Here is a 25,869-nt window from a genome sequence, read left to right as displayed (position 1 = left end):
AAGCTAAGGTTCCCCATGATGTTCTGATCGATAAATTGAAGGACTGCAATCTGGATTTTCAGATAGTTGATAGAGAATTGGTTAGAGAACCGTACTCAAAGAGTTGTTGTCAATGGTGCTTCATCAGACTGGAGGAAGGTGAGTAGCGGGGTACCTCAGGACTCGGTGCTCAGTCCGGTACTTTTAAACATATTTATTAATGATCTAGAGGGGGTGGAGGGACTACTCATCAAGTTTGCAGATGACACCGAATTGGGAGGACTGGCAAATACTCCAGAAGATAGAGACAGAGTTCAACGAGATCTGAACACAATGGAAAAATGGGCAAATGTGAACAAGATGCAATTTAATAAAGATAAGTATAAAGTTCTGCATCTGGGTCAGAAAAATGAAAAGCATGCCTACTGGATGGGGGATACGCTTCTAGGTAACACTGTGTGTGAACAAGACCTTGGGGTACTTGTGGATTGTAAACTAAACATGAGCAGGCAGTGTGATGCAGCAGTAAAAAAAGGCGAATGCCATTTTGGGCTGTATCAAAAGGGGCATCACATCAAAATCACAAGATGTCATAGTCCCATTGTATATGGCACTGGTCAGATCATACCTGGAGTACTGTGTGCAGTTCTGGAGGCCTCACTTCAAGAAGGACGTGGATAAAATTGAAAGGGTACAGAGGACAGCGACAAGGATGATCTGGGGCCAAGGGACCAAGCCCTATGAAGATAGGTTGAGGGACTTGGGAATGTTCAGCCTGGAGAAAAGGAGGTTGAGAGGGGACATGATAGCCCTCTTTAAGTATTTGAAAGGTTGTCACTTGGAGGAGGGCAGGATGCTGTTTCCGTTGGCTGCAGAGGAAAGGACACGCAGTAATGGGTTCAAACTACAAGTACAACGATATAGGCTAGAGTGGAATAGGCTGCCTAAGAAGGTGGTGAGCTCCCCCTCACTGGCAGTCTTCAAGCAAAGGTTGGATACACACTTTTCTTGGATGCTTTAGAATGCTTTGGGCTGATCCTGCATTGAGCAGGGGATTGGACTAGATGGCCTGTATGGCCCCTTCCAACTCTATTTGTATGATTCTATATGCATCATCTTGCCCAGCTGGTCTGCAGTTTTGGGCTGGGCTGTCATCAGTTTGCTAATGGCACCCAGCTATTTCTGCTGATGGACAGCCATCTGAGAACACACTGACATCTTGACCACGTGCCTAGAAGCTGTAGTGGATTGGCTAAAGTGGAGTCAGCTGAAATTAAATCCAGCTAAGATGGAGGTCCTGTGGTTGGGCCAACACACAGAAGGTAATATGATGCAGCTCCTGGCTCTTGATGGGATCCATCTGACAACTGCAACCAGTGTTAAGATTCACCTACACTTCTGGATGCCTCTCAGTCCATGGAGGCCCAAGTCACAGATGTTGTGTGCCAGGTGTTCTTTTTTCACCTCCACCTGGTGTACAGCTTGTACCATATCTGACAAAAGCCAACCTAGCCACAGTGATCCTTGCAATGGTCACCTCTAGATTAGACTTCTTATTGCGCTGAATGCAGGGTTACCTTTGAGTCTGCCCTGCAAACTCCAACTGGTCCGGAATGCAACAGCTTGGCTCCTAACAAGAGTCCCATGGAGAGGATATATTATACCAGTGCTCTCACAGCTGCACTGGCTGCAGATTGGAGACTGGATCAAATTCAAGGTTTTGACTGCTATTCAAGGCCCTAAATGGATCCTTGTATCTTTGGTACCACCTCCTTCCTTATACCTCCCCCCCCCAAAAAAAAAGTATTAAGATCAGGCAGTCTAATTCTGCTCAGAGTCCGCAGCCCCAGGGAGATAAAACTGGACTCAACTAGGGTCAGAGCTTTCCCAGCCTTGGCCCCAGCCTGGTGGAATGCTCTACCTGAAGAAATCAGGGCCTTCCAGGATCTTTAACAACTCCAGAGGGTCTGCAAAAAGCTTTTTCGCCACACCAAGAAATACTGGCCTACCCACCTGAAACATCCACCAATGGAGTCCCCTCCAAACACTAACAGACCTTATAGGAAATTCAATTATAAGAGGCAGGTTTTTAATTGTAACATTGTATAATTTTATTATGCATGATTTTATAGTGTTGCTAACAGTTGCTGATAGGATGGGGCAGTATAGAAATAAAATATTTATTTTATTTTTGTGATGCAATCTCTGGACTTTAGATGCAATTGGATAAAGAATTTTACATGATCCATGCTTCAGGATTGCGATGTGGCGATGGCAAGAAGCAGTGATCCTGCGTTGAGCAGGGGGTTGGACTAAATGGCCTGTATGGCCCCTTCCAACTCTATGATTCTATGATTCTATTTCTGTGTGGCTCTCTATTAGTATGGAGATAAGTGAATGAGTTTCGGCTGAACCAATACAAAAATCCTTGGATTTCTATCATGTCAACTCTACAAAGCAGTGGATCCACGATTTTTCAGTGCAATCTGTGTTGATCAATATGGAATGTGATATGATGGTGAATTTGGGGTGCCATAATGCAGACATCCTGAGGATCCACAAAGATCCATGCTTCAGAACTATGTTTTTGTGATGTGATGGTGCCATGAAACTGTGGATATGTAATTTTTGTGGCGAAATTTATTTTATTTATTTGACATTTTGACCACCACTCTGAGGCCAGCTGGCTTGTGGTAGTTTACAACAAAAGGATAAAAATACAGTCAAATCACACAAACAACAGTAAAACCCCAACCCTCCCCCAACAGTTCCATTTGAACCAACCAGTTTAGGTAAATTTCATGCCACAAGCTAGGTGATGTAAACTAGATGTTCACATCTGAAAGTTTGAAAAATCTGGAGCTAGAGATATGATATGTGCCTTGGTGGTGAATTTGGGGGTGACCCACTGCATGGTTCCATTAGGATCCATGCTTTGGAATCTACGCCACTTACCCTAACAAAAGATCCATCAGAATCCGTGTTTCAGAATCTCATCTTTGCTCCATGGTGTTCCCATGAAGGCACGGATCCATGATTTTTGTGGTGTAAACTGTGGCCATGGATATAAGATGGTGGATTTGGGATGACCCCCTGCAAAAACACTGAGGATCCATCAGGATCTGTGCTGTGGAACCATGATTTTGCTCTAAGATGTTGGCATGATGGCATGGATCGATTTTTATGACCTTATAGGTAATGTGATGGTGTGTTTGGGATGATACAGCGCAAAAATCTGAGGAGGCGTGTATTTCACTTCTGTTTTTGTGCCACTGCAGCCCCACAACAAAGTGGTTGTGTGATTTTTGTGGTGCTTCCTATAGATGAAACCATGGTCTACAGCAGTGGTCCCCAACTTGTTAATCACCAGGGACCACTCGCCTTTTACTGAGGCCCGGTGGGGGGGGGTAGTTTACTCCTCTACTCTCAACCACTGCCCTAACGCTCTCTGATTGCTATGGTAATGTTTAAACATCCCTTCAAAATAAGATACAGACACGCCACAACAATGAACATAAGGAACATTTTATTTTCATGGAAATTTTAACTCATGACAATGACAAATCAATGGGAGTCCTGAGCTTGTTTCTCTGCAACAAGATAGTCCCATCTGGGAGTGATGGGAGACAATGACACCCGAAGTGTGTTGTAAAGGGCCGGGGGAGGGGGGGTGAAGTAAAGGGCTGGGGGGGGGAGAAGGCGTCCTTCGGGGCCCACCTCCAATTAGTCAAAGGACCACATGTGGTCCGCAGCCCACAGGTTGGGGATCGCTAGTCTACAGTATGATGGTGTTTTAATGTAAAAATCATATAACTCCACGAGGATCAGTTCAAAATCACCTTTTGCCTCCGATGGCTGGCAACCCTAGGCTCAGCTCATGTACCTTCTGCCACGATACCTGCGTTAGATCGTTCAAGATGTTCAAAGGGTTTGTTGCCTCAGCTGCAACAGTCGGAAAGGTTTTGCAAGAAGTCGCCCCGACTATTTCCACAATCCGTTTCCTGCAGGGAAGAGCCCAAAAGCTACAGGGGCTTCAGGGAGTCCTCTGCCCTGGGCTGCAATGAGTCCTCACGGCCACCAGGGGCCGCTGGTTCTGCAGGTGGGCGGCACAAACAGCCGGAGAAGAAAGGGGGAGGGGCGACGACAGCTGCCTCGCTTGTTCGCCATTGGCTCTGTTCGAGGTTGCGCGTGCGCTGACGTGCGCGAGCGTCGCGCATCGCGGCGAGCCTCTGTTCCGGCTGCCGTGTTACTCGTGTCGGGATGACGGCCCCGGCTGGCCGATGGGCTGCCTGGACTGGGCCGAAGAAGAGCCGGAGTCGCGGCCTGTAGGGAGCGGCCTCCACGCTCACCCCCGCCCCTTGCCCTCCCCTGGGGGCCGAGCGGGGCCAGGCTCCCTCTGCCGTCCTGGCAGGTAAGTAGGTCCCCGCGCCCCTTCCCTGGCTTACCTTGCAGGGACGGGGGAGGTCGCCTATCGTCCAAACCGGAAGTGTTCCCTGTGTTAAGCCCCGCCCCGTAAAGGGGGTGCACCGGCCTTTGCCCCAGAGGGCTGTCGGCGTCCTGAAGCAGAGGCCTCCATGGAGAGCTCCGCTCCTTTCCTCGAGCCTGTGTATAGCGCAGCTCTCCGGGGAAAGATTGCACTCGAACAATTAGATCGCATGTGTGTGTATTTGGGCATTATCCCGAGATAGGATTGCCAGCCAGCTGTCACTCAAGGATCAGTAGAGCAAGACACTTCTGTCCCCAGTTATAAGGCTAGTGGTGTAGATGAAACAATGGCGGAGGGACCACTAAGTCCAGGATTGCTGCCATGTTACGCAGGGGCCCATTTCTGGAAGCAGCTATACCAGCATTCAGGATAGAGTGCGGCTTTGGGGATTTTATTTGCATCATGCAAATGGGCAACCGTATTATTGGGAAAGAACTGGATGGCATCTAGATGCTGTGGCTTTGTCCCATGTCCTAAGGCCGAACAATGGGGAAGAGTAATGGGGGGGGGGGGACACAAAGTTTATTTATTTCGATTTCTTATTTATTTTTTTATTTATTTAGATTTCTATACCGCCCATTTCTTTGCAGCTCTGGGCGGTTTGGGTCCAATGGCACCTTTGAAACCAGCAAAGTTTAGTTCTGGGTATAAACTTTTGTTATTCACAATAATTGTGTGTGGCTAGAATTTTTTCCTCCATAAACAATACACTTTACAGCTTGCAAAAGTTAGTGGGGTGAGTGCCAAATAGATTTCTTCATGTAAATAAATATTTACAAACAAGTATGCAAACATAAATAACAAAAATATAAACGTTGGCTTTTTAACAATGTAATCAAAGCAGATTCATGTATGTTACAGTCATAGTTGTTCAGACAGAGATAATTGGAACAGATGTTTTTCTTTCTTTTTGGTCCTTTCCCTGTTGAAACAGATGAGTTTTTAAGAGGGATTTATAGCTGGGAGGAGACAGTTGGTTTGTAGTGAAGCTGTGCCCATCTGTGGATTTTTTCTTTTGAATACCATACATACCCTTGAGTATTAAAAATAGTTCTGAGGTTTTATGGGTGGTAATCTGCAGAGGACTCCATGCTTCTCAAAAAAGACAAAAGTTAAAACAAATCTCTGTGAATGAGCACTCTTTCCATACAGTTAGTCCTCCCCTTCTTTCTTGAGTTACTTAAACCTTATCAGGCTTGTCAGTGTTCTGGAAATTGCAGCATCTTTATAATAATCCATTGTGGATGTAACGTAAGAGAAAACATGAAAACACTGTTTCTCTGCTTGAGCTGCATATATTCATCAGTAGCGGCAAGAATATGTTTTGAAACTAATGACAAGAAACTTAAGAAAACAAAAGTAAAATGCCTTAAATTGTTACCTTTTGATTTTAATTGCCAAATTATCCCATTTTTTTCTTTATTCAGTTTGCAACTACCAACCTTGGTCCTTCCTTTTCAAAATGTCTGTCTTTTTGATATTTCGATCATTTAAAGTGGTTAGAATTTGTCTTTAGCTGGATATTTATGGAACTTGTTCCTATTTACGTTCTGATCAGAAGTAATTATCAGAGAGTGCACTGCTGCCTCCTGTCCAGTAAATGTGTATCGGATTGAGTCCTTGAGTTTTAAACCATTCAAACACTACTTTCCTGTTGTTTTTTTTTAATGTAATGTGTTCTTATGGGCCTTTCTGGGTTGATGAAAATTGTTTGATATTCTTAATAAAGCTTGTTTAAATAGGACAAGTTTTTAGCCATGTTTTTGACATGAAAATACTCTGTGCAAAATTCACTATTATATACTTTTCCCATGTTTTTAAGCAACTCAGTTACAAAGTGTTTCACAAATATGAAAATAGTCACATACCAGTATAGATCAGACAGTCTAATGGTATAATCTTCTGGTATAATCTCATTTCTGGTTGAACTTGTTATTCCAATTGAGGTAAAATAACAACATCTGGAAAGCAGTATTTTTGTTTAACATGTAAGAAAAATAACAGCTAATGCTGTGGGTAATAGTGTATTGATTGGCCTGACCTTTTGTAGTTAGTTTAAATTAGAATGAATATCCAAACAAGGCCTTGCAAAATTGAGGATGGAATTAAGATTATTCCCATGGCGGTGAATTTTCAACTATAAAATCATTTATTCTCCCAAACATATATATATGTGCAGAGCCTAGAATACAGAAATAAAAACTGTTTTGGAAACAGTGTAATGCTCTGCATTCTCGTGTGCTGTTGCAGATTGGTGGAACCAGTTGTTCTGAATGGGTGCACCTGCAAGAAATAACAGTGATCTTTCTAGGCTCCTGAAGCACTTTTTGCTCCAGTGAGTCTTTGGGCAAAAGATGCTTTGGAGCAGTGGTCCCCAACCTTTCTGAGCATCGGGCCGCGCCCGCACGGCCGCGCGGCCCGGCCCTGATTCCCTCTCCCCGCCCTCCCGCAGTAAGAAGCTTCCCGGGCCGCAAGCTTGCGGCCTGGGAAGTTTTTTACTGTGGGGGGGGGTGGGGAGAGGGAGCCGCGGCCCGGCGCCATGGCCTTCGTGGCCGAGCACCGGGCCGCGGCCCGCATGTTGGGGACCACTGCTTTGCAGAAGGACATGGGTGCTAGGGAACACACTGGAAGGTGTCACATTAGAGCTTAGGCTAGCTGTGAAGATCAACTGGGGGAACTGGGAGAGGAAACTTTGCAAACTACCCCTAAAAGAGATGTAATCACGCTAGGTGTTCAGCTTGTTTTATAACATTTGCCAGTCATGAAAAGTAAATAATAATAATGTGCTGTCAAATTGTGACCAACTCCTGGCAACCCCATTGGCTTTACAATAAATGATGAGAGGTTGTTTGCCATTGCCTTCATCTGCGTAAAAACCCCAATAATTCTTGGTAGTCTCGCATCTAAGTACTAACCTTGGTTGACTCTGCTTAGCTTCCAGTCTCTAAGACAATGGTTCTCAACCTTCCTAATGCTGCAACCCTTTAATACAGTTCCTCATGTTGTGGTGACCCCAACCATAAAATCATGCAAGTGTTCTTTCACAGAAATTAAACAGAAACTGATCAATGGCATGAAGATCCATTGTTCATGATTGCATATAAATTGGGTTTTTCCCCGGGGTTTCTCAGTTCAGTTCTGCCTCTTGTCTTGCTGAGCTATGCCAACACCTGGAGCACCTGGCAGGAGACTGCACTGTGCTAGAGGCACTGCTGGAATGGCTGGCAACCAAGTGCAGGTACCTGCAGGAGGAGCAGCAACAGTGGCAGTGCCCCGCCAAGCTGCTTGCCCTGCTGCAACCCCTGTGAAAGGGTCGTTAGACCCCCAAAGGGGTTCTGACCCCGGATTGAGAACCACTGCTCTAAGAGGATTAAGTTAGTCTGGGTTTTTCAGTCTGATAATGTATGTTTATATTTAATCACATACATAATAAAACATTATAAGATGCTTGGCTAGTGACAGTTTTCAGATAGAAGACCCAGTCCAGAACTGAGTGAGGCAAGTACTGTATGACTTCTAACTTTCCATTTTAAATTGCACCTCTCCAGTGCTCTTTCTGAAGCAGATTAGCATGAAATGCGGGAGTTGCTATTTGCAAATGAAAGTTAGAAGCCCTGCTGTACTAATGTAACTCTGTACACAGTCGTTAATAGGTCTTGCCGGATTAGGCTCATTGTGAGTAGGTAAATCCAACCAAAAACAATGGGACTTAATCCCATCCAGTTTCATTTAGAATCTGGGTATAAGGGTACATACATGAAGTGTATGTACAAACTACAGTATGCGCTTTCCTCCTCTTGCTGAGGTTGGCTTTTACTCGCCTTCATTCCACAAACAACACTTTACTTCAAAATACAATGCTGACTACTTTGCTTTCCCCTCCCCTTCATGCTAACAAACCAACTTTAATAATTGGACTGTCTTTTAAGCTTTTTTTTTTTTTTTGCTGTCTTCTATCTTAGAAAAAAATTAGACTTGAAACTTTGAGTGGAAGAGTTGCCATATAGCATGGGCCAACACAGCTGAATTCTTCTGGGAAGCAGCAGAACTGGTTCTTACTGGTTGTGGTTCTGCCAGGCTAATTGTATACATTATCAAAATAGGGAGTGTACAGTTCCACAATGGCTTGACATGTGTATGTGTGTGTGTATATATGCACAAACATGTATACATACATACATGCATACACACACCCATACACATATATAATTTAATACATTTATATACTGCCCTCTCCTGTGATTCGGGACAGTTTACGTTACAATTGAGAACATATAATACTTCTAATGGTAGAGCACATAACAATAAAAAGTTCAGCATTCAACATCACATTCAACATTTAGCTGTAACACTCTGTTTTCTGAGTTCGCTATCTGATGTTTGCGCACTGTGTCTTGGCACACCTATCTCTGAGATGTAGTTGTTGGTGGGAGAGGTCTCTGGGCTCTGATAGATGGGACTGCTTCCTTGGTCTTGACTGACAGCTTGGTGGAAGAGCTCCATTTTACAGGCTCTGCAAAACTGTTTTAGTTTCAGCAGGGTCCTGATCTCTTCTGGGAGCTCGTTCTACCAGGTTGGGACCAGGATGGAGAAAGGCCAGACAAACTTCCTTGGGAACACCAGGGAACGCCAACTTGTTGGTGGTACCTGTAGAGTGTACTGCTTATTGGGGAGCATTGGTAGAGAGGTGGTTCCTCTGGGCCAAGACCGCATGTAGCCTTGAAGGTGATTACCAGAGCCTTAAACCTATTCAACTGGTAACCAGTGCAGCTGTTGGAGTGCGGCCTGGATGTGGGCCCTCCAAAGGTGTTCTCATAAGAACCCTGTCTGCCGCGATCTGGACCAGTTGTAAGTTCCAGGTCATGGATAAGGGTAGGCCTGTGTATATATACACTCCCAGTGCTATCAATGCTGAAACAAAACAGTGAGTGGAGTATTCTCTCATTTGCTGTTAAGAAACAAGGCACCCAGGTACTTGGTATTTTGAGTTTGTGCCCTTTCTTGGAGCACAATGGCTAAAAATTCTGCTTTATTTCAGGACACATATTTGCTAATAACTTTACTTCAGGAGAAGGAAGCCTAACAAAGAATGTTATTTAGAAAATAATAGGCAATAAGAGAGTATATGTAAAATAGGTTTGTCAAGATCACAATCTTATGAAATGTTTTGATATCTCCAAAGAGTACTGCCGAAGGAAAGATGTTCATTCTAGGCAGCATGAATGCACAATGATGGAAAGGGATTAGTAAATTAACAAAATACTGGGCCATAGATTTCTCAGGAAAGGGAAGGCCCGAAAGGAGAACAGATCTGGTTGACTCAGGTTTTGATGGTTTGTTTTTCAGTATTCTAGATCCTTCTCTAGATTGTCTGGAGTATATAAGTTCCTCTAAATTAGACAATAGATTAATAGCAATGCCCAGTGTATTGATTTTATTTTGTGTAAACCCCATACTCCAAATACTTGCCAAATCAGGTTTGATGAAAAAGGAACTCTTGCTCACCTTTACTCTGCTCTTTTATAGCTATTCAGGATGATTTTATACCTTGTTTAGTACCCCAAATTTAGTTTCAGTGGCTGTGGTACGTGGTGATTTTTAAAAAAACAAAATACCAAGGATTTAATGTGAGATACTAGGCTGGTAACACATGTTCTTCTGCTGAACTAACGGCTAAATGGATAATCTCCAAAGATCAACTTCCTTGGTGTTAATTCTATATGTATTACATAAAAGGGGTCCTGAAGGCTATGTATTTCTTTGTGATGTGAGAATCTGTCCCTAATTCTTAGATTATTCAATGCTTGAAATCATTATAATTTGGGAGGTGCAATAATACTTCAAATAGTAGAATCATAATGTCTCTCTACTCTGCAGAATCTGTTTATTTTAGAATATCATGGCTCATTCTGAGACTCCTTACAAGCAAGAGTTTTTTGAGCCATTAAGTCAGCATTCTGGATACAGTTGTGGAACATAACTTGAATGAGAGAAAGCTCTGTGCTTCCAAGAGGGAGGCATTTGATGCTCCTGTGCTGTTTCTTCCCCTTTCCTCTGGAATCAGCCTCTCCCTTATTCAGTGGTATTCACTGTTAACTGGCACTTTCTTCTACATCATCTCCCTGATAGTGTGTTATACTGAGGTAAATGAAACCTAATTTCCTAAGTTTCTTTTGTACACACAAAAGAAGACACTGTGGAAATTTTTTTTACCCTCTGTAATTTCAAAATTGAAACATACATAAATATGTTTCCAAACTATTATGAGAAATATACTATATATAAGGAGTGTTATAAATCTCCAATAATTATTTAAGACAAACCAACCTGGTACCAATATTTTAACCACAATAGTAACAGACAGCTTAAAAAACAACAGCAAATGAGCAAACTATTCAGACTCTTATTCTTAGAGGTACAGAACAGGCAATAGCACATAGTTCGACAGATAGTGGTGTCATCAGTTGTTATCTGGGTACTTCTAAATTCTTCATCATGAAAGACTGAAATGGAGGTTTCTAGAATTCCGTTGCACATATGCACATACATATGTATTTTTGCTCCCATGTGGGGAAGGCAAAATAATATTAATTGGATAAGCTGAGTTAAACTCCAAGGAAGAAAGAATTGTCACTCAAGGATTTCAATCAATGACTAGATAGCAGCTTCTGTTTGGCTACGGGAAAATATTGTTATGAGATAATAAATTTACAGACAGCCTTGAACCAATTTAGAAGTATACAGGTAACAATTGATGACAGCAGACACTATCTGTTGAACTATGTGCTGTGGACTGTTCTGTACCTTTAAGAATGATACGTTTATGATTTATTGCTGTTCCTTTGCTGCTGTTTTTAAAGTGGTGTCTGTTATTGAATACCCTAGGGCAGTGGTCCGCAGCCTTTTTCGAGATGGAGACCAGGGGGGGGAAGGGAGGTGCGGGTGCAAACGCAAAGTGGGGAGAGGCGCAGGCGCAAATGTGTAGGCGCTCACCGGCAGGCGCAAATGCGCAGGCGCGGAGCTGCTCTGCCTGCGCGTTTGCGCCTGCGCCTGTGCCTCCCCCCCGCGGTGCGGGGGGAGGGAGGCGTGCACACTGGCGTGCCTCCAACCCCCCCCCCCCCCGCCATGACCCGGTACTGTGGGCCTCACGGCCTGGTACTGGGTCATGGCCCAGGGATTGGGGAACACGATCCTAGGGAGCCATGCTGTTAAAAAATATTGGTATCTAATGAACCAGATTGGAATGTCTTAAATAGTTGTAGGTTTATATCATTCATAAAAATATGTTGTAGGATATGGATTATATGGACCAGGCTCTTATCTTTAGTTGATCTTAGGGTTTTAGGTTTTAGTGTTTCAATTTTTTTTTCTGTTTTATTTATTGCCTTATATTGTAAATACATTTGTTTTAAAATACCTGAAATAAATATAGCTTGTATTGAAATTCCTTATACTTTCCCACAGACCTTCTTAAATTATGTGGAAATGGGGCAGTGGTGAAGATTCAGCCCCTACATCTGGAGTAAGTACTGTAAAAGATTGCTTTGATGTTTGTCTGCATGTAATTCACAATACAATAATTGTATTTACAAATAAGAATGTTAATACTGTTACATCTCAAATGTTTGACACGACATACTGTTCCCGGTCTTATTGGTGTTCAGTTAGTTGTACTACTGCTTTATTATATATCTTCTGGCGCAATGCTTGATAGCCTTTTAAAGAAACTCAAGCATAAGAGTGAACATACATGTGTGTACATGACACACAGGCAGACTATTGATGGGTTTCACCTTCCTTAAAATAACATGCACTACCCCTGGCTGCTGCATCCTTGCTCGTACAGATCAGATCAGACCAGACAGTGCAGAAATAATGTTATGCGTAACTTCTAGCATGTTGCTCCTTTGCATAAGGCAAAAATGTACAAGTATTTAGATTTCAGTTTTAAAGCATAGGCTTTCTAGTACAAATTTGCTTTAAAGAGTTTCATCAGTTCCACAAACATAGTAGGATCTGCTATTTTGTATCAGTTCCAACTTTGGAAATTACTGAGTCGGGGCACATCTTTTTAAAGAATCTGTACAGGTTCATTCACAGTTTTCTTGTGGATATTGAAATATAGAAAATGTTTCATCCCGAAACTGTATGAGCTTGTCTTGCATTTTTCTTGCTGCTGATAAATTAACTCTGTTATCTTTTAGGCTCATGGGACTTCCAAAGCAGCAAGCATGGCCGATTTGACTGAACAGCTAGCCCAAACTAAGCAGCTGGTAGTACAGCTTAAGGAACTTATCAAGGAAAAGGATAATGAGCTACACAATTACAAACAACAGTTAAAGGTATTTGTTGCATATATGAAGATGGTGAAAAACATTTTTTAAAATCTGTGCAGTCCACTTCTCTCCTAAATAGTGGTTTAAGAACCGTTATTTCAAAACTAGATTCCCAAGTGATCACAGTTAACAGGGGCATCTTCCTTTTATTTTAACTTTTCATAAATTGCCACATTTGGTTGTCACTCAAAATGCAACTGTTTCCCAAGTAAGAACAGATGCTGTTATAACCCTAGGGTTAAAATTACCCTTTCCAAATTAGTCACTGTAATGTACTGTTGTGCCTAATGCCACCTGTCTTGGAGGTGAAGTTCTTTTAGTAAAAAAAATTAGCCTGGTGTTTGGTTTTCCCCCATGTATTTATGCCTTAAAAAAAGCTTTATTTTGAATTTTTGTGTAATACAGAAAAGAGAAAACACGTTTAGAAAGTACTCAGGCTATGACAAATGTCTAAATCTCTTATATTACAACAGTCATTCTGTTGCAACAACTAAAAATATATGCTTTTACTTATCAACAAATTCTAAGAAAAAAATCCCAGTGGCCATTAAAGTCTTCCAACAGTCTTCTATTTAATAAATTTGTCAATTTGGCCATAGGGGTGAATGCTCCAATCTTATCTTGTCTAACCATATGTTCACATGAGGCAATTCTTATTGTTTCTGTCCTGATGCAACTAAAGGTCTGGCAGCAGCAGTTGGATGAAAAAAAGCTCTGGCATTTTTTTTCCAAATTAGGAGGAAAAGCAGTTAACAACATAAATTTAGGATGTAAAGGAAACATAACTTTAAAAATTTTTGCCATCACCTCTATGTATCTTGATCTGTCTTTAATAGCTGAACTTAAATTGTATGTACAGATTGCATTTTCAGTTAAAACAAGTTGCTAATAATATTTAGGAAGAAAAAGAAGCCTTTGAAGTCAATATTTCCAAGTTAAAGCTGCAAAACAAAGCCAAAGTAACATCATTAAATTCACAATTAGAGGAACTTAAGAAGCGGCTATCAGGAGCTGGTACGCAAGAAGAAAAAACAGAACAAAAAAAAGTGAGTTTCAATTATAACATTTCAGTCTGACTTTAAGATTTTGTCCTTTATTTTATATGTGTTTACAGAACATCCATCCATCCTGCCCCCCCAAAAACCTCCTTGCTGCTTTTGTTGTTATTGCTGTTGAAGAGCCAAGTTATTTGTTAACTTATGAGCTGTCTTTTCCATAATGGACAATGTTGTGGAGAAATCGCACCACCAGAGTGTGTTTGCTTGCTATGTGATTTTGTTTTAGTGTATGTGTCCCATGTTTAGATATAAACATAATATGCATTTACTCAGAAGCAAACTTCATTGCATTTAATTGGACTATTTCTTTTGTAAATATGATTAGGATTATGGAGAAGCCATGTTGGTAGTCCTGCTACAGCCTTGGTCGATCTGTGAAATCCAGATTGATTTCTTCCCTTTTGTGAAGCCTGGAATGCTTATTCCATAGGTTTACTATGGAGCTTTAGATTATGAAGCAGTTGGGAGTGCAAGTGGATGAAAACTCAAAATGAATATGATCAAATATTGCTGAGAGCACACTATCATGCCTACTCTGTGGCAATAATGGCAATGAAGGGAACTCCCTTCACTCACATCCACTGTGACTAAGACAGAGCCTGGTCCTAGTTGCATGGATGACTTTCAGTTGGTGAGGTCTAATGAACTGGATGAGCTGCTTAGAAGGGTATGGCATGACAGCTCTAGACTTGACCCTTCATGGCTGTTGGCGTCAAGCTGGACTGGGTGGGTCAGCTGGATCCAGAAGGTAATAAATGCTTCTCTATGGTAATGTGTACTTTTGATGGCCTTGGAAGAGATAGTCACAAGGCCCTTGCTTAAGAGGGTATCCCTGGAACCTACTCACCTAAACAATTACATTTTTGGGCACGATGCTCAAGCAGATGATAGCTGTGCAGATTCAGGCAATCTTCAAGGCGACAGATTTTTCTAAACCCATTTCAGTTTGTATTCAGATCTGAGTTTATGACAGAAAATTGAAGTTCAATCCAGACAAGACTATGGTGCTATTAGTCAATAAAGGAGCTCCTTGAGGACTGCTGAATTAGTCTCTTGTGGAGGAGGTTGCACTTTCTATGAAGGAGCAGGTTCATAGCTTGGGGATGCTGGATCCTGCCCTAAAGCTGGAAGCTCAGGTCTTCTTTGTGGCAACTTTTAGCTGCTTCATTTGGTATGCCAGCTATAACACTTTCACTGAAGCATGATCTGGCCAAGCTGAACTTAGATTACTGTGATATACTGCATGTGGGGCTCTCTTTTAAAAGTGTCCAGAAACTTCAGGTTTCTGAAGTTTCAAAATGCAGTCACCAGGTTTCAGTCAGGAGTTGGTTATTTATAAGGATCATGTTACCCCATTTTGAAATATCTGTACTGGTTACTTTTCTATTTCTGGACCAAATTTAAAGTTCTGATTCTTATTTCCAAGGGCCTAAATAGCTTAGGGTCAGGGACTTTTCCTGTCATACTATCCAGCCCACCAGTTCAGATATTCCTTTCAAAATATGCTCTACATGCCTCTACCATCAGAGATGAGGCAGATGGTAACCCGAGACCAGGCTTGCCTGTGGAATGCCTTCCCTTACAGACTTGCCTGGTGCCTACATTGCTACTCTCTTTTATGTCTGGGGCTAAACATTTCTTTTCATCCAAGCTTTTAATTAAGGGATTTGATCTCTTAACATTTCATAGACTGCTTTCAGGTTAATCATTTATGCTGCTCATGTTTTATGTCGGTTTTAAACTCTGATTGGGTTTTGACTGTTGGGTTTAATTGTTAATTTCATGGTATTTTATGTTTTTATTATGTTTTATTTTTGGAGGGTACCCAGGAGCACATTCTCTGGAGAGATAGCATAGAAAGTGTCTAAATAAATAAATGGGCCTAACTATTTTGTTAATTGTATTGAATGTTTTCAGATTATCATCTGCCATTACTAAATTTTCAATAATAAATATTTTAAATTGCTAATCTCTTTTTACTTCTATAAACTGAATTCCATAACTTGTTTAAGAGAAAATACATGGACACATTCAGTGTTTTAAATCTACACACACACCCCGCCAAAAAATAAAGATGAAAAACCACATAGCCATGATTCTGCATCCCTATATTATTTAAAAAGTGGGGAAAATGAAGTAAACTATGAAGAGTCATGTTAACTGAAATCCCATGTTTGTGTTTGCCTGGGCAGTTTAAATGGCTGATAAAATCTTATAAGAGCGTCTTGTAAACTTTGGGTTGTCATTTTTTCCATTTTTCAACTGAAGAGAGGGGCCAAGAAGAGAAAATGGAGGTGGAATAGAGAAATAGAAAACAGGCTGGAAAAGGTTAGGGTGTGGTCAGAAGCTCAAAGGGATAGTGGAAAGCTGCACAGAGTGAACATGGGGGCAGGATGTCAAGGAAGAATGGGGAGAATGAGGAGGTGAGGAGAAAACAGATCTGAAATAGAGGTCGAAAATGCAGAGATGGAGCAGGAAAGAAGATAGGGGCTAGAGAGAGGTAGGAAAGTCCCTATTGTTATAAGTACTCATGAGCCCCCCCTCACAATCCTTTATTTAAAATTATTTTATTAATACTTAATTTAGATTTCAGAGGTCAGATATTTTATTGCCCAGTTAGGTGAGTTGAAATGCAATCCTAAGAACAGTTACCTGAGTGTAAGTCCAGTCAACAAAATTTCTTTAATTTCTAGTATAAACATACAGTGAAAAATTTGCTGTCCTGTAGCAGTGACATAATATAAGTCATTTGTTTTATCAGAAGCTAAGCTATGGGATTTACATTTACATTTTTAGGGCTGTAAAGATGGTGATCAGCATAATGCTGCTGCAAGTCGTGGAAAAATATTGGTACTTAAAAAGAAAATTGAAGAACTAGAAGCCCAGAATGGTCAAAAAAATGAAGAACTACAGGAAAAGGTATTTAAGCTAATAATCACTTTAATTAGTGTTGGCATTGCTGTGGGAGGATAATACCACACACACACTCATCTGCAAACAAGGACAATAAAAGTACTTATTTTGTATCCCAGGAAGGGGGAAAGACAGGTATCTAAGTGTATTGAGTCCTGTGTCCACCCAAATTCTGATGGGTGGAAAAGAAACTTCCCAGGTTGCAGGAATATCTATGTTAGGCTAGCTTGGAGTTTGAGTTAGAACACTGATATCTAATGCAAGCATTGTTAGGCTATATCAGAACATGCCTTCCTGAACCCACTTCTAGAAGAACAGTGGTGAGACAACTGTGTACAGAATCAGCTAGCCATCTTTTTAGGTTCTGGCTAACTGGTCTGTCTACTGATTGTTCCCAGTTATCTGTACTTTCTAGTTTTATGTGTAGTTATTAAAAGTTCATTTTATTTAGTTTTTGTATGTAAACTAAATACTAAGAATTCCTTGCTAGCAGGCTGCTGTGCTTTATAATGACCAAGTGTTGAATATGGGCAGCCTCCCCCTCCCAATTCCTGATCTTCAGAAGAGCTGGGGAAGTCAGAAGAAGGGATTCTTTTGATGGTGATAGCTTCTAACAGGGTAAGGGATTCCCTAAGTAAAGAGGGGTATATGTGAAAATGAAAGCTTTAAAAACATTACTATTCCTGCTGGACTCTTGGCATAAAATACCAGGGGACCAAGAATATGGTCATGGCAAACATTACTTCAAAGCAGGGGTAGGGAACCTTTTTGGCCTGAAAAACTGTAAGTTTGCTCGTAAAGGATGGTAGTATGTTAGCGAACAAAAAAAGGAGAAAGATGAGGATTGTACTTCATCAGACATACTAGGAGCAAGCTAAGTCCTTTTACCTGCTTCCATCTAGAAGGCAGTGAAAGTCCTAGGTCAGTGGTTCAAAACCTTCCTAATGCTGCGACCTTTTAATATAGTTCCTCATGTTCTGGTGACCCCCCTAATCATAAAATTATTTTGTTGCCAAAATGGGGAATACTCTCCATGAAAGCAATTTCCACACAAAAATACTTGCATCTGCACATCAGAGTTCAGTAAAGCTGCTCTCTTTATCTGAAGCACCCTCACAAACTACATTGACAGTAGAATTATTCTAGGTACTAATTTAAACAGCCCTTGCAATTCTGAACCAAAAGGAGGCAGTAACTGCAAATAAGAACCTGAAAACTAAGCCCTGCCCTTCACTTGCAGGCATGTAGGTCTCAGTGAGTTCATTGGACCTGCCTCACAAATTAAGTATTATAGAATTGTTGGCTTTGTATTTGTTTGTGTGTGTCTTTTAATGCTAAGCTACTTTAAATAGGTTTGTATTAAAAAGTGTTCCTTAACCACTCTATACAATAGAGTAAGAGTGGTTAAGTGAAGAAGAAAAGAGAACGATTATACAAGAAGTCTTCAGGAAAATTCGATGTTAAAAGAAAAATTACTGTTCTGAACAGTTACTTATAACGCACCTTGCATTTAAGAGCCTTCCCCTTTGCAAATCACCACCCCAGTCACTCCAATGAGGGGGGGGGGAATCTCCCCCTTTTTGCAACTGTACTCTCCTCTCCCAGGCAAGTTCCAGGCCCTCCAAAGAGGATGGCACATGCAAAGAAGTGAGTGGCATGACTCCAGAGGGACATGTTTCGCCCGCTTCCAGGAACCCTTTTGTGGGGGGCGGGGGGGGAGGAGAACCACTTCCCTTTTGTTTTCTTTTAATTGCACAGCAGTCACGGGAGGGGGAACTTGAAGTGGAAGGAGAGAAAGTCCTGTTTTGCTTAGGAAGGGAAACAGATTCAAGGACGATATTCTGCAGGGGCCATTCGCACAAAGCTCTCCCTTTCTCCTTCTCCCACATTTGAAGGGACCCTCTTTTTGCAAATGGAAAGCCCCTTTGCCCCCCTCCACTAAGCTTTCCAAGAGAAGTCCAAGGCAGACAAGGCAACAACAAACAAGCCCCCACTCCAAACCTTTCCCTGCCCAACCCCCCTCATGCATCTCCCAGAACACCCATAATGGGGGGTGGGTGAGGGACAACACTCAATCAGTCAATCGAAGAAGGGGGGATGTCTGCGTGCTGCACAGCTGGTTGTGCGGGCGGCTTCCTCCTTGCTTGACTGTCTCTTCCTGTTCTCCCCGGTTTGGGGTCTCTCTACTCTCCTTCGCTCTCTTTGTTGTTCTCTCTCCTTCCCTACACTTCTTCCCTTAGTCTCTCCTCCTCTCTTTCTCTCTCTGTTGCTCTCTCTTCCTCTTCTCTCTATGCCTTCTCTTAAGCTGTCCCCCATTCCTTCCCTCTCCATCGCTCTCTCCACTCCTTCACCCACCACCCCTCTTGGTCTGCCTTTTACGTCCAGCGCCATTTTCTCGTTCCTTCCTCTGCTCCTCCCCGAGTCTTCATTGACCCCACCCACCTCTGTCCACATCTTCCCATCAGCCCCCTTGGGGCGTGGGCCGCAGTGCACATAGGCACAACTGGGCAGGGCACATCCTGGGTCAGACAAGCTCCCGCTGTTGGCCTGAGGTGGCAGAATGGCCTCCTGCAGTCCCGGCTTGGGCTGCATTGTCGTCTCCAGTCCCCTCATCTGTCCATGGGCTGCTTTGGTGCCCTGGGCGGCAGCAGTGGCATCCTTGGCAGCAGGGACTGGTGTAAATCATCTCGGGTATCTCCGTCCAGTGGGTGAGCAGGACTGTCTCTGGGTCCGCGGGCTGGGGTTGGAGCAAAGTCCAGGCTCCCACTACTGTCCGGGAGCCCTGTGGGTTCCGGACAATAACATTGATACTATAGTAGGATAGTAGGAGTAGAAAAAGGAGTAGCAATCAAATAAACAAACAGACAAACAAACAAACAAATAAATGAAGGGAGAAATAGGTTTGTGAAGCCAGTCTCACTCATAAGTTTGATATTAGTGGATTCAATACTAAGGACATAGCAGGGACATGAGTAACTGATCAGTTTTGAGTCAGTTTTCTGAACGGGTAGTCATAGGTGATGGCTTTGTTAGTAAGACTGAGTATATGATGAAAGTAACAGAAATGTCAGGTGAAACCATCCAACCATTTTAATTCATTGAAGTTGGGAGAATCCTGAAAATGAAACGTGATGCTATAACAGAAGAACAAAGGAAAATATAAGCAAGGAGAGTTTTCAGTGTAATAGATGGCTATTTTCAATGTATTAGATGGGGGTACTGATAGATGTTATTTCACTCGCCCCAACCAAAAGCCTTGTGGAGAAACTCCATATTACAGACCCCGTGGAACTGCACTAGTTCTGACAGGGCCTAGATCTGCTCTGGGAGCTCATTCCACTAAGTAGAGGTCAGAAAACGTCCTTGCCCTGGTTGAGGCCAAGCATACTTCCTTGGAGCCAGAGACTTCAAATTGGTTGGTATTAGCAGAGTAGAGCACTCTTGGGGAAGGGGGGCAGTATAGACAGAGAGATGGTCTCTCAGATACGCAAGGCCTGGACCATGGATGGCCTTATGGGTAAGTACCAATACCTAGTCTCAATACCTTAAACGTGTAAGTACCAGTGCCTTAAACTTGTTTCTAGATTGCTGAACTGGATGCTGCACGACTTCGAGGGGCTGAAATGGACGTCATGCTTGCTGAGAAACAAAAGAAACTGGCTGAAAAAGAAGCCTATATCATTGATTTGCAGTTATATGGTGGATTAGCTAATGATGCCAAAGAAGTAATCATCCATAACAATGAATTAAAGGTATGAACATATATGCATAAGTCCTGTCTTACCTATTATCTAGAGGTGCTTAGCTGCAAATGTGAATAACATGTACAAAGCCACAAGCCTTTAATTGCAACTGGTTTTATCAGCTGTGTCTGCTGTTAATCCCAGCTGTTTGATTTTCATGCTTCTTTTTCATCTTTTTCTTTAACTTCAAAGAATCAGCTTTCCACAAAGGAGGCCTCACTGCAGAGTATGGAAATTCTAGTTCAGAACCTGACAAAGAAAGTTGGAGACAGTGAAGAAAGATGTAGTCTTCTCCAGGAACAGAATGAAAAGCTGAAAATTCTTCAAAACAAAGAGAAAGAGCACTTCCAGGAAAGAGAAGCCATGTATACACAAAATGTAAGTGGGTCTTCAGTAAAAAGAAGAGGCAAACCGAGGACTCAAGAAGGAGGAGAAATCCCTGCTTCTTCTCCTTTGAGGAGGAACTGTGGATCAGCAGTAGAGCATCTGCTTGATGTGCTGAAGGTCCCAGGCTCAATCCTTTGCAGTTAAAAGGAGCAGGTTATAGATAATATGAAGGACCTCTACCTGAAACTTTGGAGAGCTGTTGCTAGTTTGAGTAGATAGTACTGACCTTGACTGACTGATGGTCTGATTCACGATAAGGCTGCTTCATGTTTTAATGTTATTGTTGTCATTATGTTAATATTATTGTTGTTATCATCTTGTTATTACTACAAATGGAGTTACCTGTGTCGTTTCTTGTTTCATCTAAGCTGCCCTGAGCCTTCGAGGAGGGCGCTATATAAATACAATAAATAAATAAATCCCATTTCCAGCTAGGCTTTGCCATTTTGGACAGTGTTGTGTAGAATCAATTGCACACCTTTTTTCATTTACTATCCATGCTAAATTTCTTAACCCACTGATTTGTAAAATAGAATAGCAATCTGATGAATTTATGGTTCAGTTTCTTTTGATATCCCAGAGTTCTGTTTTAATTGAATCAGTTGCAAAGCTTTGCAACTTGCATTGAATTGCCGTTAACTTACTCTATATCTAAAGTACAATATCTGTATTCTTGGTGCTTGGGGGGCAAGAGTGGGGGGGCTTCTGGAGTTCTGGCCCTGCTAGTGGACCACCTGATGGCACCTGGATTTTGGGCTAGATGGGACATTGGCCCAATCCAACATAGCTTCTGTTATGTTATGTAGTGGCATCCTGCCTATGGAATGCCATCCTTTTTGAATTTTTCCACGTTAGCCTCTTCTAGATGCCAGGCCAAAACATTTCTGTTTCACCAGGTTATTAATTAAGGGTTTTAACACCATCATTGTAGTGCCTCCTTAATCTCCTTAACTACTTTTAATATTTCTTGTCTTATCTTTTATTTTATAAGCCTCTTAAGGTAGTTCCCAGGAGAGGCACCATAAAATCATCATTTTTAATAAATATATAATAATTTGTGTTTACCAGTCTGCTGCCTTATAAACAAACAACACAAACAGACATATTTTAAAGGATCCTCTGGATTATTAAAATAGTTTATGATTGTTGCATTGTTGGGTACCCAACTTGTTTTCAACCAAAATCAGTTCACTTAATCCATTGGTACAGTTCAAAATTTAGATTTTGAGGCTTGATATTTGGTACAGTATTCTAATAGCATTATTTTGTTTGAATCAACTTGATAGAGATTTTTGTTTTTTGTTTTTTTAGATCCGTATGTTTCAAAAAATTATACAAGAAAAAGAAAAAGAATTGTTGGAACTAGGCCAGAAACATGAGCTAGAACTGTTTAGACTTGCTGCCAAATCTGACGCTAGTGCAGATTTAGAGCAGGTAAGGAAAAATGCACTATGGTTAAGATTCAGAGTGTATGGAGTCACCACATGAAGTTATCAGTTTGCTTCCTGATGTTATAAAGCATCTAGTATACTCTTTGCTGCTACACTGTCAGTTTGATTTGTCTTGCAATTTCCAGTGTAACTTCCTGAATCTCTTCTCAGTTATATCAACAGGTGTAGGATGAAATTAAATGAAATAGAAAAAAACCCTCAGTATTAGAGTCTTCTCTTTTGTTATTTGTTTTTAAAAGCTAATTATCTTTGGCTTTGAAGATCAAGGAGGAGTGGCTGCTGGAGGAGGTGCTTAGCCTCTTTTACAACTGAAACAGCTCCTGCAGTTAGCTCCTAGTAGAGGAGAAACCTGATACAGATACTTACTCCCCCAACCCCCTGCTGTGAGTTAAATATTTATTTATTTAAAACACATCTATGCTTTCTCACCCGCATAGGGTCCCTGAGGCAGTGAAAGTCATAATATTGACATAATATTGAAACATTTCAACCTTAAAACATCAAGGCATCTGAAATATGTGTATAATAAATATCTAAACAATTCAGTAGAACATTTTGTTGTTAGGTGCGAAGTTGTGTCCGACCCACCGTGACCCCATGGACAATGATTCTCCAGGCCTTCCTGTCCTCTACCATTCCTCCTGAGTAGAACATATAAATACACATAATAAACCAGAGAGGAGGGCAAATAACAGTTAGTGGGGAAATGCCAAACCAAACCATAACAATGTCTTACCCTGTTGCTGGAAAACAATGATAAAGGGGACAGACAAATATTCCAAAATTTCAGCATCCTGGCCAAGACAGTTATTTTTCAGATAGCCACAAGTCTATCCTCATTTGGCAGGGGAACCTGAAGCACGACCCTCAAAGATATCCTGAGGAGACAGGTAGGCTAATATGGGAGAAAGCAATCTCCAAAGCAATTTGGGATCCAGTGTGGATAAAACAAAACTGGAAATAGGGTTGGGTGCTTTGGTGGCCAAAGCAGCCAGTCTCTCCCTGCGCAGCAAACTTCAGAGTAGTCCACCTCCTCTTCTGACGATCTCTAATGTTCTTTCCATAGTCTCCTAATCCTCCCATGCTGTGGTGACTGAAGTTTCAAGAACAGAGCCCCATGGTATTTCATGGGGTGGGGAGAATTCCAGGTTGCCCTGCTTTAAGAGATGGGACTTTAGCATGAAAAACAGGGTAGGCAATATGAATAGACTCCATGGGGTGAGTGTAGGAGGCTAAATGAGAATGCGGAGAAGGCTTTTTATAACCTTTTGCGACACTGAAGACATGTTGGTTGAGTGGCACCATATGTTCGAACAATGTGAACCTTGGTGTTTAGCTTTATGGGAGTGAAATGTGACAGTGATTATAGGACTGGGTGTGTGTGTGTGAGAGAGGTGCTGTCAAGTCACTTCCGATTTCTGGTAACTGGGTATAGAATAATGGACATCTTGTGTCTGCTTCTAGTCTATAAATGAAACGATTTCATACTTAACAGTTACTGAAGGCCTTGAAGCAAAAGCTGCATGAGAAAGAGGAAGTCATGCTAGGAAGAACGCAGGTGATAGTCATGCTGCAACAGGAATTGGATGGCAAGGACCAGCAACTAAAAGTAAGGAACAGTTTTCTTACAGCTAGATTATTACTGTTCTTATTTAAAATTTTACAGAATAAATATGTGTTGGGAATCCCCAAATCCAGGAGTATCCAAGAAGGGAGAGGAGGAGTAATTGTCCACCTCGAATCCCCCCTCCCTTCTATTACTACAGGATAGGATGTAAGCTTTGTGTATGGCCAGGATGCCAACTTCTATAATAAAGAGACATCAGGTGCACATGAATGTGGGGCACACATTCAAGACATGCAATATGAAAGCCTTGTTTGGGTCTGTTTCATGGTGGTTGCATCCCCCCCCCCCCCATTTTGGATCCCAAGATGGTAATCACATTTTAAATAATAAAATGAGCCAACATTTTACAAAGCGGAAGAGAGCTCATTTTAAGGGCAATGAAATGATTAAATTAATCAGAGGAAGAACTTGGATGGAGAATGTGGTGTATTCCCCCCCCCATCTTTATTCCTTTTATTATTTATGTTAAACCTAGGGGGTTCTTTTTAAAGGTTGTTGTTTCTTTAAATATATTCCATTGTGGTAGTTTTTGAATCTTCCAGAGAGGGATAAGTTCAGTTGGAAGCCAGGCTCTCCTTAATACATAATCTCCCTAGATTGAGGAAGAGAGGGAAAGAAAGGTTTTAGGAGCAAAGTTTAGGGTGGAATAGGCTTGCTATTTTCTTTCTCTTAGGTAGTTGTTACAATTGTTACCCTGACTCTTTATGTAAGCCCTTTTATTCTGGTTGAGTCTTTTTGTGTTTAATAAATCAAGTGTTGGGTTTTTTGGCCTAGTGCTTCTGCTGTTTTTTTCTTCTCCCTAGTGATGAAATCAGGATAGTTTTTGTCTCTGGGTGTCAGTTAGCTGATACAACCTGTCCCACAATCAGCAGGACTACTAGGCCAAAGGGTCCAGAATATAACAGCTTCTATTTTTTCTGGGAGCCTCTTGTGGCGCAGGGTGGTAAGGCAGCAGAAATGCTGTCTGAAGCTGTCTGTCTATGAGGCTGGGAGTTTGATCCCAGCAGCCGGCTCAAGGTTGACTCAGCCTTCCAGCCTTCCGAGGTCGGTAAAATGAGTACCCAGCTTGCTGGGGGGTAAACGGTAATGACTGGGGAAGGCACTGGCAAACCACCTCGTATTGAGTCTGCCATGAAAACGCTAGAGGGCGTCACCCCAAGGGTCAGACATGACCCAGTGCTTGCACAGAGGATACCTTTACCTTTACCTATTTTTCTGGGAGTAGGTAAGATTCCTCCTGGTTAAAAAAGAGGGACTTAACTGGTGGCAGCAACAAGGAAACAACTGGACAGGGGGAAGTGTGAATGATTCAGTGTGGCATCAGTAGACTGCCCTTGCCCCCAGTTCACCACAGGGATTAGTAAACACAGGGTAAATTCAGTGGAATAACGTTGGGTGACTCATCAGCAACACAGCGAAAAATGTGTGTGTGTTAAGTGCTGTCGAGTCACTTCTAACATGACAATGCTATGAATCAATGACCACCAAAATGTCCTACCAATAATAGCCTTGCTCAAGTAACTTCCTTAATTGAATCAAGCCATCTCATATTGGGTCTTTCTCTTTTACTGTTACTTTCAACTTTTCTCAGCATTATTGATTTTTCCAGTGAGTCTTTTCTTCTTATAATGTGACCAAGTATGATACTTATTCTAGCTTCTAGGAAGAGGTCAAGTTTGGTTCAATCTAAAATTCACTAATTTGTCCATGGGATCTGTAAAACTCTCCTCCAACGCCACATTTTAAATGAATCAACTTTCTGCCTATCTGCTTTCTTCACAGTTCAACTTTCATATGCTTACATAGTAACGAGAAATACTATGGTTTGAATTGTCTTGATCTTGGTCATTAGCAACACAAAAGATCCTTCATGGATCTTTTCTATCTCC

At 41.8% G+C, this 25,869-nt stretch overlaps 1 protein-coding gene across 2 annotated transcripts in view; it reads left to right on the top strand.

Moving 5' to 3' along the window:
* The first annotated feature begins 4,146 nt into the window (after positions 1-4,146).
* LOC143830140 (uncharacterized) overlaps positions 4,147-25,869 on the top strand; it is a 68,071-nt gene continuing 46,348 nt past the window's right edge. For both annotated transcript variants that reach the window (XM_077322117.1, XM_077322116.1), the window contains exons 1-9: positions 4,147-4,390; positions 11,930-11,987; positions 12,670-12,807; positions 13,701-13,847; positions 16,656-16,778; positions 20,357-20,524; positions 20,708-20,893; positions 22,214-22,336; positions 23,849-23,962. In XM_077322117.1, the coding sequence (XP_077178232.1) occupies positions 11,943-11,987; positions 12,670-12,807; positions 13,701-13,847; positions 16,656-16,778; positions 20,357-20,524; positions 20,708-20,893; positions 22,214-22,336; positions 23,849-23,962 (1,044 nt within the window). In that variant the 5' untranslated portion in view covers positions 4,147-4,390; positions 11,930-11,942. The remainder of the gene's footprint in view (positions 4,391-11,929; positions 11,988-12,669; positions 12,808-13,700; positions 13,848-16,655; positions 16,779-20,356; positions 20,525-20,707; positions 20,894-22,213; positions 22,337-23,848; positions 23,963-25,869) is intronic.

This window comes from Paroedura picta, chromosome 2 (assembly GCF_049243985.1).
Source record: "Paroedura picta isolate Pp20150507F chromosome 2, Ppicta_v3.0, whole genome shotgun sequence".
Taxonomy (NCBI): Eukaryota; Metazoa; Chordata; class Lepidosauria; order Squamata; family Gekkonidae; genus Paroedura; species Paroedura picta.
Note: the sequence above shows the minus strand (reverse complement) of the source record. Positions and strands in the feature narration are given on the sequence as shown.